The 15814-nt window shown below is 30.6% G+C and overlaps 1 protein-coding gene across 2 annotated transcripts in view; it reads left to right on the plus strand.

Moving 5' to 3' along the window:
* The window catches only part of LOC108558723 (heterogeneous nuclear ribonucleoprotein L), a gene marked incomplete at its 5' end in the record, with an annotated part of 63782 nt that overhangs the window by 7976 nt on the left and 39992 nt on the right, over positions 1-15814 (plus strand). For both annotated transcript variants that reach the window (XM_017915720.1, XM_017915721.1), the window contains 1 exon segment: positions 6640-6700. In XM_017915720.1, the coding sequence (XP_017771209.1) occupies positions 6640-6700 (61 nt within the window).

Here is a 15814-nt window from a genome sequence, read left to right on the forward strand (position 1 = left end):
ACCGCTAATAAAGTTATTTATGTCGATTCTATGCTTAGCTGCACGTACGGAAACACAATTCGATTACGTCCGACGGCGGCGTTTCAGCACTCAGATATTGCGTAATGAGGATTTAGTTCCATGCTCATGTAGAAAATGCATACCCCTCGAGCCGCACAACAACGAAGGGACCTTTAATGGCCGGTACAACAAACACACAAATTGGTGTTGCTTGAAATATGATTGGGTCTACTATTTTAAGCCCTGAAGTATTGGAATTAGAGCGGCACGTGCGGTGCGGTGTCGAATACAAATCAAATTTCAATTTCGTTCGTGTAAACAAAATGGTCGTGGTAGAACTGGAGCTAAATCCGTGTTATATGCCTGATGCAATTCAATCCGTTGGCTCGTTAGGCCGCGAAGTATCTTTTTCTCTTCCTTTTTATTATGGATGATTTATATCTGTCTACTAATTTATAACCAAATTATCATTTTGGCTTGTGATTAATGTGCATTGCGCGATATACGTCTTTTGTAAATCTGCCTGTCTGCTTGCAGTCAGAGTTGCCCACTAATTAAGATCAATTGCCTCGAGTTCGTGAGCTTTTATTTTGCTTCCAGTTTATTGTTTGAAGTAAAAGAGAAACAATAAATGAACGCAGTTCCGATAATATTTACAGAAAGTGCTTTGATCGCTGAATTTATTTAATGTTATATGCTAATGTTGCTTCTTGCTAGACGGCATACGATCTAATAAAATTACAATTATATTTTCTGTTTCAAACATATTTACTTCATTCATCAAAGCTATGTAGCGGACTAGTTATCATCGTAAATAGTGCGTATATCAGAGAAATAAGAATATTAATGAAACATACGTTGAATAAGAGATGAAAGTAGACTGAGTTGCTTTGGTGTTTTCGCCCCGGGATGTTTTCACACTTGCATCACTTATATTTATTTTGGCTGCGATTCGGATGCATTTATAAATATGTTAGGCGCGTACAAGTTTAGTGACACGTTTAGGATCATGCTTAATGTTTGTTTACAAGTGTATTTTATCCGTTTTATACTGTTGTCTCTCGATTCCAGTATATCATCAAGGGGCGCATAAATTCCTGGACTTCAGCCGTCTATAGTACCGGCGCTAACAAAACAGATTTATTAAGCTTAAATCATGTTTTATTAATATTGTTTGTAACCTTCATTTGAATAAAGAACCGCTCCGCTCCCTTGTATTATATCGTATATAGCAAGGATAATTATATCTGAAATATCTTGAATCCTTATATAAAATGTAAACAAATGATCAAATGTGATGATATACAAACGATGTGCGTGTGTGTGTTTGCTCGAATTCATAATAAGATTGGCTAAGTCGGTGCACAAGAATGATCTGATCATACTGTGCAATTCCACAAAACGTTCATTAAACGGCTGGCCCGCGGCCAAGACTAAGACCAAGACCGGAAATTTTATCTTTGAACCACACTCTACGTAATTTGTATATCTTAACCGATGCTCTCTCCAAAAAGGATTATCTGTTCTTATTTTTCACAGCCCGCAGCTCTTGGGGATTATGTACAATGTTCGATTATTTTTTGTGCCTTTTCTTTTCCTTATTATATAATCTTTTGATATATAAATCGTTAAATTTGCTTTTATATAACAGTTCCAAATGATAAATTAACTTTTTTATTTTATTTCAGCATCTTAAGCTTGAATATTACTCACAATATGTTCATATTAAAGTATTACATTACATACTTTTCATTGTTTTGTTTTTGAGTAGTTAAAAATATAAGAACGTCAGGTGGCTTCCATCGGGTACTTAATTTTAGACATCTCACTAAAGTTAAGAAACGCGATTTTACTAGATTTATATTTTTTACACTTCACACATTTAGTATATATAGTACATATAGTACATATTTTTGAAGGATATATAAATTTTTATGGCATTAATAATTCATAATTAATTATACTATAATTTTGCAATTACATTTTTTCATATGCTATAAATGTCAACGAAATAGTCTTTATTTGTGAAACTACAATATTTTTGCTTATTTATATATTTTAATATCGGTATCTGCTAGAATGCAATTGTTTTTATCTTTCATGATTTTCTTCTTATTAATGAAAAAGGGATTTTTATTGCAGAGTATTTAATTAAAGTACGCTGCTAACGATTTCACTAAATACGGCTAGAGACCATTTTCGGTATGCGAATGTAATTACGTAAATCGCAGCCCTTGGCGGGGAGACAAAGACAATCTCTTTAGTGAGGACTATTTGGAGCAGTTCCAATACAATATTATTGTAGTTAATATAAAATTGTTTTAATGAATTGAATATTAATATTACAATACAAGCCAAATAATATCTTGTGAATGTAAAATATTATTTATTTTTTACGATTTCGTTTGATTGTTTCCAAATATTTACAAATTTGAGGTCTCTTAAAGAATGTGTGAGTCAGTGAGTAAATCTGAAAGCATGAACACCTACGTTTATTGTAAATGACATTGATATTTGCGGCGATTGAATTCGTTTCGAAAAAAATATATTATAATAGATCGAAAACCGGATTTGTCGGCTACATCCATAACGGGTCTATATCGAAATCCCGACTGTATCGAAATCCCAACAGTTGTTATTATTATAATAATAATTATAAGTGAGTTTCTTAAAAATATTTTTTTGAGTATCCGTCCCCGAGTTAGCGCGTATCCATAAAAATGTAGTAGACTACACTCCGAAATAATTTAAATATGTTATTGTAGAAATTTTTATAATAAAGAATACTGTCGGGATTTCGATATAGTCGGGATTTTGATTGGCCGGATTTCGAACGTCAGGATTTCGATTGCCACCGATCCATAATGTTACTTGCATTGGTTGTATTCATATATTTCATAGTTTAAATAAATAAATGCCTGAGCGAATACAACAATAATAATCTGACTGCAATTTTAGTGCATCGTTAATTGTTTTGATGCATTACAAAATTTTGTAACGAACAGAACGCGAAGACACTAATCGGATTTTGTGCGATATTTTATATATGCCATCTATTTTTGATTGTATGATTCAACATAACATTATTATGTAAATGGAAAGTTTATTTTAAACTATATATATATTTATATGAATCTAAAAAAAATATTAAATTCTTTCCCTACGAGATCATTTATTCCTGTAACACATTTTTATTAATATTAATCATAGTTTTTTTCTATATATGTTCTACTCAATATGCATAATTATTATTAATATTGTGGTCGAAAGTTTTGATAGTAAAAAGGAAAATTATCAAACAATTTAAGCAGAAAACTTTACTATTTTTAAAGAAATTGAATAATTAAAAATGTGGAAATATTAGAAAGGGTTCTGTATATTTTTTTCTTGTCTGTTGCTCTTTTTAATATGGAAATCTGGATATCAACATTAATAATATAGTTAAAAGTAGTCATTGTAATGTGTCTTATTTCAAACTCAGAAATAAAAAAAAAGGTTTTTCTATTGTAAATTATCAAAGGATTTCTCAAAGCACTCTTGTACTGATCGAGATTAAAGCTACTTAGGTTTAGAAAGCTGTCATACTTGAATTACACATGTTGGCATTATTGATATTGTATTTTTTCTTCAAAACATGTTGAATATTAATATTTTTTGTATATACAAAACTCACCTTTTAAAGAGTTTAAAGGACCACTTCATTTATGGAAATGATCTTTCCGTTTTCCAAGTGCTTTATAAATAAATTGGGTATAAATATTTTATTTTTACAGCAACATGTTAGGTAAGAGGGTGGTAGAGGCACACTTCACTTTCCGTGTCGAGCGAAGCTTTTTAAATACGTAATGGTGATGTACGATTTGACCAAGAATGGGGTTGCAAATCCTGCGGAAGTGTGCATTTAAATAATAAATAGGGGCAAACGTAATGCCCGAAATGAAACGAGATATGAAAAGAAGCCGCTGCAAAGAAAATCTTGGGTTGTCTAGGAGGACCTGCGGGGGACGAAGGACTCCGCAATATTTGAAACATGTAGCATTCCACTCTCGTGTATATGGCGTTCGTGTCCCTGGGCCACATGCAAAATTGTTTTTCATCTCCATTGCGAGGCGATAAAAAATCTTTTCTTTTATTAGTTTCTCCGGAATGCTCATGTTATTTATATTTTAGGTATTATTATATTATAAAAATTGATAACATTACTGTCAATATTAGTATATATCATATTTAATAAATTCAGTGATTTTTATTTCTTGGAACAATTAAAAGTAAATTAAAACGATTTATTTATATTGATTTTATGTTATTTGCATAATAACAACATTTAATTTTAGTTAATTGTAAATAATGTAGAATTGTTTTCCAATAATTGAGTTTCACAAAAAAAATATTATTGTAAGAGTTCCAAGAATTACAAAACTTTTGTGATTAGTTTATAGGACTAATTGAACATTGTGTTCAATTACAAATTCATGATGTTACAACTTTAACTATGTGCAGGGAATTGGCGGTTTAAGAGTTTATATTTCGCCTGAATTGAATATAAATGTTGAATCTCTCCCCAAATAAAAGATGTTCCCTACGGGACACATGTGTTATTTCATCCTTCTGTTTTTCTCTTCCTTCATTTATTTCATTTGGTAGGTAACTTCTATAGGAACATAATATTTTTATGAGATTATCGTAGAGGCAAATACCAGACGTTGGCGGGGATTTGAACTTTGACAAGGGATGCTTTATAAATGCGGACAAGGTCATGGGATTTAATATTCACTGTTCCAACAGCTCCTAACTCCTTCCTGGATGAGATGTATGCATCTACACTAGGTTGCTTGTGAGTTAAGAATTGGCCGCTCACATAAACATCTAGGGCCGCAGGTCGGTGTTGGATTTGAATTGAGGACGAGGAAGCCACTTAGCAATGCTAGACCGCACCACTCTTCAAGGGGTGCGCATAAATCCTGCTCGCTTTGGTCAATCCTGTCTTTATTTGTATGCGGAAGCTGGAATACTGGTCCAAAGCAAACTTCATGATTTGAACATTATATTTAGTAGTCTTCACAATAAATACATTAAGCAATTTCTATGTGTGCCTTTTATGGAGGTCAATCGTTCAACAATATATTGTAAATAGTCTAAAATTCAATTGGTTCTTTGAAAAATTGAAAGACATATTTTATTATAATCAAGTGGTTGGAAAGTGTACACATATATTTTATACTTCATAATTCGTATAGCGACATTTGTGTAAAATTATTGAGAATATTTTCGGGATTTTAATTTATTTTGTCTTTGTATGTTTATTTTAATCCAGTTTCCGCTTATATTTAAAACACAGTAATTAAAATATGATTTACAACTTAATTAACTTTTATTATATGCGCATAAAGTGTTCGTTTATAGCAGAACGAACAGTCGGCGCTCTAATATGAAACAAGTTAGTTATATCATACCGTGTTATTTATTATTAAATACGCAAATATGATTATAATTTGTATTACAGCATAGATGGCTTGTTTTTCGGATTTCATTCGTTTACAATGAAAATTATAGGCTATATTTAGGAGCTGAAATAATATTTAATTATTTTTATATGCGCAATCTGTAATAAAATAATTTAAGAATATGATTCTATAAAGGTTATTACATGGGGTTTCTAATCAGGGAATTCATCTATTAGAAAATTAGGTAAAATATGTTATAACCGTTGATAGGAAGAAGTTTTAGTAGATTTTTTTCGACATTATTCTGACTGACTAATTATATTGAATAGTTAATGTTTAGACTTGTATATGTGTTGGTAGTTGTCTAAGTATAAAGTCTATCCACAAGACAATTATCTTTGTTAATTAAAACACTTGAGGTATAGTGTATAATAATATATAGATTGCCATAACAACAAATTTCAAGAATCTATCTACTGGAATGTGGATTAATTTAATATGCTGCTAAATTGACGTCTGCTATTCATATGTTTAGAGTACATCAAAGTACTAAGATGTGATAAATTTGGCTACGCTGAAAATGAGAAAATCGTGAACGCGCGCACTCTGAAACACATACAAGCACAGAAGATATTATTTATGTAATGTGACCATTCATATTATTATTATTGCTGCATAAAATTACCTGGACTTTTTCCAATGTGTGACTCATTTTTGGTCGTTTAGACTTTAAATAATATTGCAGGGATTTTTTTTCTTCTATTCCGAACGTATGCCAACTGAACGCAGACCTCAATGACACGATTTATTTATAATTACGCAAGAGAAAATATAATAAAACTTGCAAGTTACATTCATTATGAATGGAATGCCTTCTTTGTCAATAGCTAATAAAGGCTTATATATTATAGCTAATTATATGATATTAGAATCAACAGCATGTTAAAACATATTACTGTGAATTATATTTTTTGTAAGTGTAGACATCCAAAGAGTATCCGCAAGAGAGTTTGTGTAACTTTTTTCATGCTTTTTTTTATCTATATTTGAACATAGTTTTTAATTTAACATGGAAGTCATGGTAATTTTTAAATGATATTCAGTATTGAATTGTGAGCATTGTACCTACATTTATTAATTTTGATACTAGTAATATATATATATGTTTTAATTAATATTAACTATTTGTTTTTAGCCTGACAAATTGAACGTGCATAAGAATGACACCGAGAGCTGGGACTACACAGTATCAATAAGTAAGTGTTTAATTTTAATTTGTTCATTATTATCATTTATTTACAATTGACACATATTACAAACAAAATCTATACATTCCACAATAATGTGTATTCTAATATCGATGATATATTAAAGTAGTTGCTATAGTAAGCAATAGTTCAAGATTTAAAATTTTAACAATAATATTAAGGTGCTTAAAGTAATAATATTTGGATTGTGAAAGATAGTTAATTTTATTTAATATAAAATTAGTAAATCCTTACTTTCTCAATATTATATTTATGTTAACAGAAACAGAAAAGTGTAATTAACCTTACCATAATTGTACGAAAGAGAACATTATGTTGTTTTAGGTCATTGGTATATAAATTGCAAGTGAAATTGTTTTATAGTCATTTACATATAACATGCTCAAAATAACTAGGAGAGAGGAAAAAAGTAATGAAACAAGTACATAAGTAATATTACTTGTTCTTGAACTTATTATTTGCGAAATACATTAGAATGAGGAAGCAAATGATAAAATCAAATAGTTTTAATGCGTCACATATACTAGCAAACATTAAATTCTAACAAAAATGTGTTTACCAGAACACTGATATTCACTTTAAATACGATCATAACTTTCAAAGTATAAAAAAATCCTTAATTATTGAAACTGTATTATAGTCTAAATTGGATATTATATGTAATTTAACTAAGATAGAGTTGCCATCTATTAGGTTTAAGATTTTTCTAAATTTATAGTGCTAACTGTACACTAATTTGCTAAATACACGAATATGTTCATGACAATTTTTTGGTATCGGATTAAGAAAAGTTAGTTAGTACCGTAATTAGTTGGGGCTTACGATTAATCACTAAACCTCTAAATGTACTACTTCATCATCGATAAGATGGATCGAGGTTATTAATTAATTACGGCAAATAATTAGTTGGTAACTAAGACCCCGAGTCTAAAACCTGCCCTGAAATCTCTCTCACTCTCTAGTTTTTTTTCTCTCTGTTGCATCTACTCTCTCTAGATTTATAAATTAGCGCAAATGAAAGCGATCCAATTAACTTGGTATACATGCATGTGGAAAATATTTTTGATTTCCTTCTGAATTTCCCCCGGTCTGTATATATTTTTATATTCCCGAGGGAGATTTATTTGCGCTGCGCCTTCGAAAGATGTTCGTGTTTAATGAAAACTCCACTTTTAATGCGATCCCAATCGTCAGATGATTGCAGTTCCGACAAATCTTAATACTTAAATAACTCGGAGAGAGAAGTAGAAAAAAAGAAAATTCGGATGAGAAAAAACGGTTATGTAATACACGTCGATATTCACTGAATATAAAAGGTGAATCGAAATCGATTTAAGTGGGGGTACAGGAATTACATATTTTATGGGTGGACAGATTATTGATTTTTAGTGTCCAGTATTTGACAGAACCCGGACTTTTGTATTCCGTTGATGGAGTGTTTATATGTACAAAGCGGATTCGTTCCGTTGTCGTTTTTGTTTGATAGTTTTATAGAAAATTCATAAAACGATGTTCTGAAGAATAAAAATGGAAATACCTGCATCGTATTTTTTCTTTTTTTACTTTGCATTTTCATATTTTCCGGAACGTAGGGAAAGCGAGATCATTAAAATGTCGATCAAAATCAACGTGCTCTCATTTCGGGAAAATCGTCACACTCCGCATTAAATCGCAATTGTGGCTCCTAGAGACCTTCAAATACACAAATTACTGTAATACATGTTAACTCAAGGTCGTTTCCTATTTTTATTATACTAATGTATAAATGAGTTATGTCTGGAGTACTTCTAATCCAATGTACCTGTTTTTAACTAAGAATTTTCAAAAAAAGGTATATATATATACTAAAGATTATGTTATGCATCATTCAAATTAGTTTTGATTAACAAAAATATATGTTAGACATAATTTATTATATTTTTAGTGTGAGAATGAGTTTACAATGTGACTGAAACCTTAAAAATAATGACGAAAATGAATTAACACACATATCGCGTTGAAATATATAGTAATCACCGTTTTTACGCTACCTACAATATACACGGTTTTTTTACGCTCTTGAATGAACTTAAAATATATATATTATATTTAGGAATGCGCCACAAAATATTATTTTGACGTACACTGTCATGTGAAATATTTAAAGTACTTTGGCTACGTGAATCTTGACGTCTGTCGCTGTATTTTTGATGTTTAAATCGTGCTATCGTGTATATACTTTATGAAAATTTACTACAAATAAAGATACAAAAGTGAGCGGTAGGTATAAAAAGGTTGACTACCTCTGCTATATATATAGTTTATAATATATACATATTTTAAATGAGATTTATATGGAATAAATATAAATAATAAAATATATTTAACTAATATTATTTTTATTATTATTGTTTATTTAATACGTTTTTTTTAATGATTGTTAATTATTGTAACACGATAACACTCGTGTACATAAAAAACACAAGATATACCAATCTTCAACCCGCTAGGGCGTGAGTCCGTGACGTGGGAAGGTTCAGGGCGCCACTTCCTTTTATAGAGAGGAAGAACTCTATCAACTGCTTCCAGATCAGCAACTTCTTCTCCGACGGTGGGCCTTAGCTCCTCTAGAGCACCAACACCGTCCTCTTGGAGATTACAAATATATCAGAATATCTTCTTAAACTGGAGACCTCAACCGTCTTCTTTCGCGGTTCGCTGCGGTCTCCCGGAATTTTGGAAACATAGTTGCAACGTGGAGCGCACTTGCAGCGTTGTCGATTTTACCACGTTACATTATTTATGTTGAATAGTGTAATTGGACATTCGCGGTTTCCGTTTTAATCACATATTCGATGAACATAGATTTTCCATTAATAAATTGACTATTATTACTTTCCCAATTGTTTTCCGGCAATCAATATAATAGAAAACTAAATGAACGGACGGCGGCGATGCACGCTATTACTGTATTTGTGTAACTTATTGAAAATAAGGTCATCAACATCTAAATATTATTGCTTGAAAAATAAATTAACATATTATTTCTGTTTCTAAAATTGAATTCAATAATAGAAAATGGAATTGAAATTAATATATGAGGATAATAGACGGAAAATCTGAATTTTTGGAAGCAATATGTATGGAAATTCGCTTTTTTCTATCATCCTTTCGCTTTTGTAATATGAAAATCCCATCTCGGTGCTGTGCTGGATTTAAACTTTAGACACGATTAAGATTGGTGTTTGAAACGGTAATAGGAAGTTTCTTAATTAAATTATTCGCTTAAGTAATGTACATATAGCAACTGTCGTGTTTTTTTTTGGAATATATATATATATATATATATATATTATGGGGAATTTCCGATTCAGCAACCCTAGTTTTATACAATGTTACAAGTTTATTTTACTAGGTTTAATTTTAAATTCTGACAAATTTCTAGTGGTTTATAAATAATGCTGCATGATTTTCTTATCCTTTTTTGTATGAGATTGAACATAAAATGAATTAAGTCATTAGTATGAAGTTGATTTAATGTTTTCAATTTAAAATAATACATCCATTTTTTCTAAACCATTGATTTGTTGGTTTTGAGCATCGGATCAAAAAATCATTGAGTAAAAAAAAATAGCATCATGTTATATAACCGGAGAAAGCTAATGAGAAAACAATAAAATGCTTTAATGTGCGGAGCATTTTTTGTCCACATTTTTATTCCACTGAATTTCAGGAATGCCTATTAAATTATTACGGACATAGCGACACCGACAATGTTGGTGGCTATATTCATATTTGATAATATTTTTCATTGTATTTTCCTTGGCAATTAGAAAGCAAAGATTACTTGTTTTGTGTAATTCTTTCTTATTGGCATACCACTCTTAATTCGAAGCAATTGCGAAATTATAAGAAGCAAATCGTCCGCATCCCGAGTTTATCCCATTAAAATCGCATTACCAGTTCTCTCCGCTTCCCTGCTTCCAAACCGTCGTATACAGTCTGAATTCTGCTATGCCTTATGAAAATTTCATGCAAGCATTGATTTTCAGTTGACCATGTGCCGCTTTTTTCCTGCCGATTAAATGCAGGGAGTTCTCTATGCATTTGCACTTTGCAAGTTTACGTTAAATTTGACTGGCATAGGGTCATTTCTTTTTCGTTATATGTGTGCGTTCACCATTCAAATTACTTGGATAGGTGTGTGTGTGTGTATTTGGATATTCTATGTTTATGCAACAAATCGCGTGCATTTTTATTTCACAATCTGGATTTGAAATTACGAAGCATCGTTTTCATTTATATATCTCGGGATCACAATACTGAAAAAACAACACAATCTCCGCTCTGATTTTATTGTTATAGCGCACATATATACACACATGTTCTAGCCATCAATCCTGCTTTTGTAAGCATTCAATTCGAAAAGCGCTGGCATACATGAATTGATAAAACCCTATAAAACAAACAACATTATCTAAATCGTAATAAATCAAAACTGCTTTTTACTTTATATATTAAAATATGCTCGTTCAATTTCATTTATAATTGTTTCTAAATTAGAACTGCAATATTTTAAGTTTTTATTTTACTCCAATTAATCATGAATTATAGATGAAAACTAAAGAAAAAAAACATTAATAATGAAAATGAATGAAGTAGAACTTCCTAAAGTGAAGATGAAAATAGTGAGTTTGTGACAATAAAAAAGAAAAGGTTGTTTCTTTTAAAATAGCGATAGTGATAAATTTATTCATAAAATTTACTCTTGTTTTCTGAATAGCTATCATTATATTTTGAACTAAATATGTATTTCCAAAACTTATAATAGCTTTTATTTCCATATTTTGCACTTACCGATTTTATTTACACTATTTTCATTCGCGTAAAAAAATCCACGTGCAACCGAATGTTTCGTAAATTCAGGGACGCCTGTATAATATTCCATTATTTATATGTATTAAACATTTGTACAGGCAGGTTGTACAAATGCTTAGTACGTTTGGGGCCGTTATTGGACAATGCATTATAGTTTTGTGTGTGATTTATAAATTCTGTATTTCTTTATTGTTTTCTTGTATAATTATTTACTAAATGGCAGATTTGCAGAGACAACCCGAATCACGGGTTTATGCAAAGGATTATTTCCCGTAGTCTTGCCGCCCTTACTCTGCATATTACATTTTATAAATTGAACTACAATGTGTTAGAAAAGTTATGTTAAATAAGTATAATAACTTTTAATGCAACAATCATAATTTTAAGCAAAGATAGTATGAAACAAAATAGTCGTTTCAAAATATAAGATTTAATATGGGAAACTGCGGTCAATAGCCATATTAATAAATAATTGAATTATTAGGTTATATAATATATGGCAATAACATTATCCTTTAAACGAATAAGAAATAAATATAGGGTATTCTAATAAGATCGCCGGATTTACTTACTGAATTAAACACATTTATTTATTCGAAAAGTGATAATACTTATATCAACTTATGTAAATTTTGTTTGGAAAGTACATTCTCTTTCATACATTTATGTCGGAACACATGCTCCACACATTTTTGATTTTTGTAAGAAACAGAAAATCAATTTCTATGATTTAGAATTGAATTCTCCACACAAAACAGAGCGGCGAAAGGCAGATAAACATTTTTTATAAAATTCCTAAAACTCATCGAGACAAACATTTTACGTTAAATGAAATGTCTTTTGTCGGTCAGTTACCTTTTATTTCTCACTTTCTATCTTGGATTTATAAAAGTAATTACATAATATAGAAAAGTGATTGAATCATAATTAATGACCCGATTTAAGTAATTGCTTCAATTATGTGGTTTTGAACTCGTTTCCGTCACCTCCTGATTGACTTGTTGTTGCAATCTGACGTAAAAATAGCCGTCTCCTGAAACAAAATGCCTGGTGCCGGATATCTAATTATAAAGCTTTTAAATATTACGGACTAGGAAAAATGAGAAGCGCCGTAGCTGAAGTCGAGGTGTCCTGAAAAATGGATATAACATGTGACAGCCGACTGTACGCCGCACGCCTCTTTAATATTTTACGGTTCTTCGATTTTCCGTGTGAGCTTTCTTTCTCTATAATAAAAGTGAAACAATGTCGGTATTTTTATTTCAACCATTGCATAATATACGGTGATCTGCGGTGCGTTTCGATTATTTATTTACGTGAACCTGGAAAAATTGTGAAGAGTAAAACGTGGCGAAGAGAATGGGGGAAAGTGTTCCATTTATTATTACGTGCGGGCGAGCGTAAACAAATTCTTTGGATGTTTGGTTTATTAAATAACAGTTTACACAGCTGATATCGATTACAACTAGGAGAGCCAGTGTTACCATAAGAAATAGCTAATATACAATTAAGATACTTATTATTTTATTAAAAGCACTCATAGTGTGTGTGTGGTTGTTTGTTGAAGAGAATAGCCTTTGGATACCACTGTAGAAATGGATAGGCTTACAGTAATGATCTTCTCTCTTTATTTGGGCCGGGACAGTGTTATTTACACCCTTCAAATCATTGAGGGAGGGGGGTGGCGATGTTATTATAAGAAACGAATTGTTTTGGGACTCCGGTTGCGTAGGCTTCCACAACCTGTAACAAATGACTATTGCCATTTTGAGAGATTTACAGGAAACCGCAGTAAATTCATCCACCCCAAGCAGATCGATTTTGTCATAAACCTAACGCATATTTATCATAAACTAGTTTCGGCAAATTAATCTCTACTTCATTAACAAGCACAAAACATAACCCTATATTGGTTGATTAGATTATATTTAATGATGATAGTATAAACCTATCAGTATCAACCAGAATATTAAATAAATCTATATTATTTAGAATCCAGTTGTATACGATTTAATCCTACTCCAAATACTCAAAATATGTCATATATGTTCCAATTAAGATAAATTTATTGGTTAATATAAAATTACTAATATTTTATTACATAAAATGTAAAAGCAGTTTAAATATTTTATACACAAGTACTGTTTGACTCATTAATCGTAATAAAATAAACATAACCTATGAGTAACCGAAAGGTCATATTCATCAATGAGTAGGTTTAGCTTTTTGTAAATATTAGAATCATGTGGGTGTAGTAATACGTTTCCAGATATAAGTCCGTTCGTGCGATAATAATATGTAATTTCCATCGAGAATTACCAAAGGACATCGGGACTAGCGTTACGCAATCGAAATAACAATTAATTTGGGTTGTGTCGTGAATAGCAGGAAAACATATCCACACGCATATGCATGGAGGGAAGCGACATTAATTGGAAATTTACTATCATAATTAAATGTCGTAATTTCCAGTAGATTTCGTAAGGAAAACGTGCAATTTCCGAGACAAGGAAAATCGTGCATTAAATATTTCCGTTAAAACATTATATGCCATTACCGAGAGTGGAACAAAAATAGTAATCGCAATAATGATAATAATACGTAAAAATAACAACCGGTGACACGCGATTTGTCGGATGACGTTCTATTAGAATTAATTTTAGAGTAGCTTAATATTTATTATATAATTATTTTTTTTATAATAAAGGTCGAGGTTCTGATTTGATAATTATGAAATAAAGTTGGTGCAATGATAGAAATTTAAGAGAGCATATACCTTATCATAAATAATATGTATTTATTTATAAGTATTCATTTCATAAAAATAAATTAATAAGTAAAAATATATTTAAAGTTTAAGCTCCAACAAATTCTGATCATATTAAAATAGAAACGCTACAAAATTAATTTTAAATTAATATTTAAAGCCTATTATTTGATAGAGTAGGACATTAAATCTTAGCGGTAACCACAAATTTAAATGTATACGCGATATTTTCGTGTGTGTTTGTTGTATATCCCTACTTAATTGGGTTCTAGAAATTTTAAATTAGACTGAATAATATTCTCAGGACGAGAGAAGTTCTTGAATAATGGACCATGCTGAATAAAAAGATGTAGTTTCGAGTAATTACTTAAAAATAGTAGGAAAAATCTTGCGACATTTTTCATCTTCTTCTTTTTTCGTCCTTCATCTTGTCCTAGTATTGAATGGACTGCATGATGAATACACCGGAAGGACTTTAATATTTTCGCGAATCTTCCGCTCGTACCGGATCTAGTAATAACGTATTAATTAGGCAATTAATTTTAACTTGATTAAAACGCGACCCGTTTAAATTTATTACTGCAAATATCTAATCTGGCCCACAAACAGTTTGCTTGCTCTGCAGCAAAATCCGCACGCAATCGTAGTTGTATGACTAATAATGGCAGTAGTTATCGGGGAAAATCAAGCAGAGAAAGATATTAACTGCTGGCGGAAAATTAAACATCCACGTGACCTAATGCTCCTGCTCACCAGAAATATCTCACATTTTTAACATCTATTAACCCTTTCATTCTAAGAGATAGTTACAAATAATCAAAAATTGTTCATAAAGTAGGATGGAAAACATAAGGAATAATTTCCTACGAACATAAGGAATAATTTCCTCAACATTTTTGGGGTTTACTTCTAAATTGTATACTAATTTCTAAAAACAGGTAATTTTACGCATTTGGTTAGACTACTTGTACAGTAATGTGTATCTTCATGAGAATGGGTTGCAACTAGTACTAATTTTCTACTGTACAGTACCACTGTATATTTTTGAAATTTTTTAAATGAAAACTAAGCAGTAACATTTGTATTAATATTAATGGTTATTTTGTCGATTATTTGTAGGAAAACATTGTTTTTTGAGGAGGAACTGTTTGTCCTGTTGATTGTAGTGTTATTTCAAATGAAACTTTTTCAATTACTTGAGTACAGATAAAAGTCATTTATTTTAATGAAAACATTTACTTTTTAAAATATATTCATACGTTTATATCTAACGCATTTGCAAAACGAAATAAACATAACGCGAAGCGATAAAATATGCACTTAATGCGAAGAGTACACTTCGCATTTGCAAATGACATAATTATCATGTCTATTGAATATTGATTTTCTACTAAAGCACGTTAAGTTCAGGGGATGTTAATATAAAACTATATTTATTTAAATTGTAAAATATATATTGTAAATAATATTAATAAAAT

The sequence above is a fragment of the Nicrophorus vespilloides genome, unplaced genomic scaffold, assembly GCF_001412225.1.
Source record: "Nicrophorus vespilloides isolate i.1.1-1 unplaced genomic scaffold, Nicve_v1.0, whole genome shotgun sequence".
Lineage (NCBI taxonomy): Eukaryota > Metazoa > Arthropoda > Insecta > Coleoptera > Silphidae > Nicrophorus > Nicrophorus vespilloides.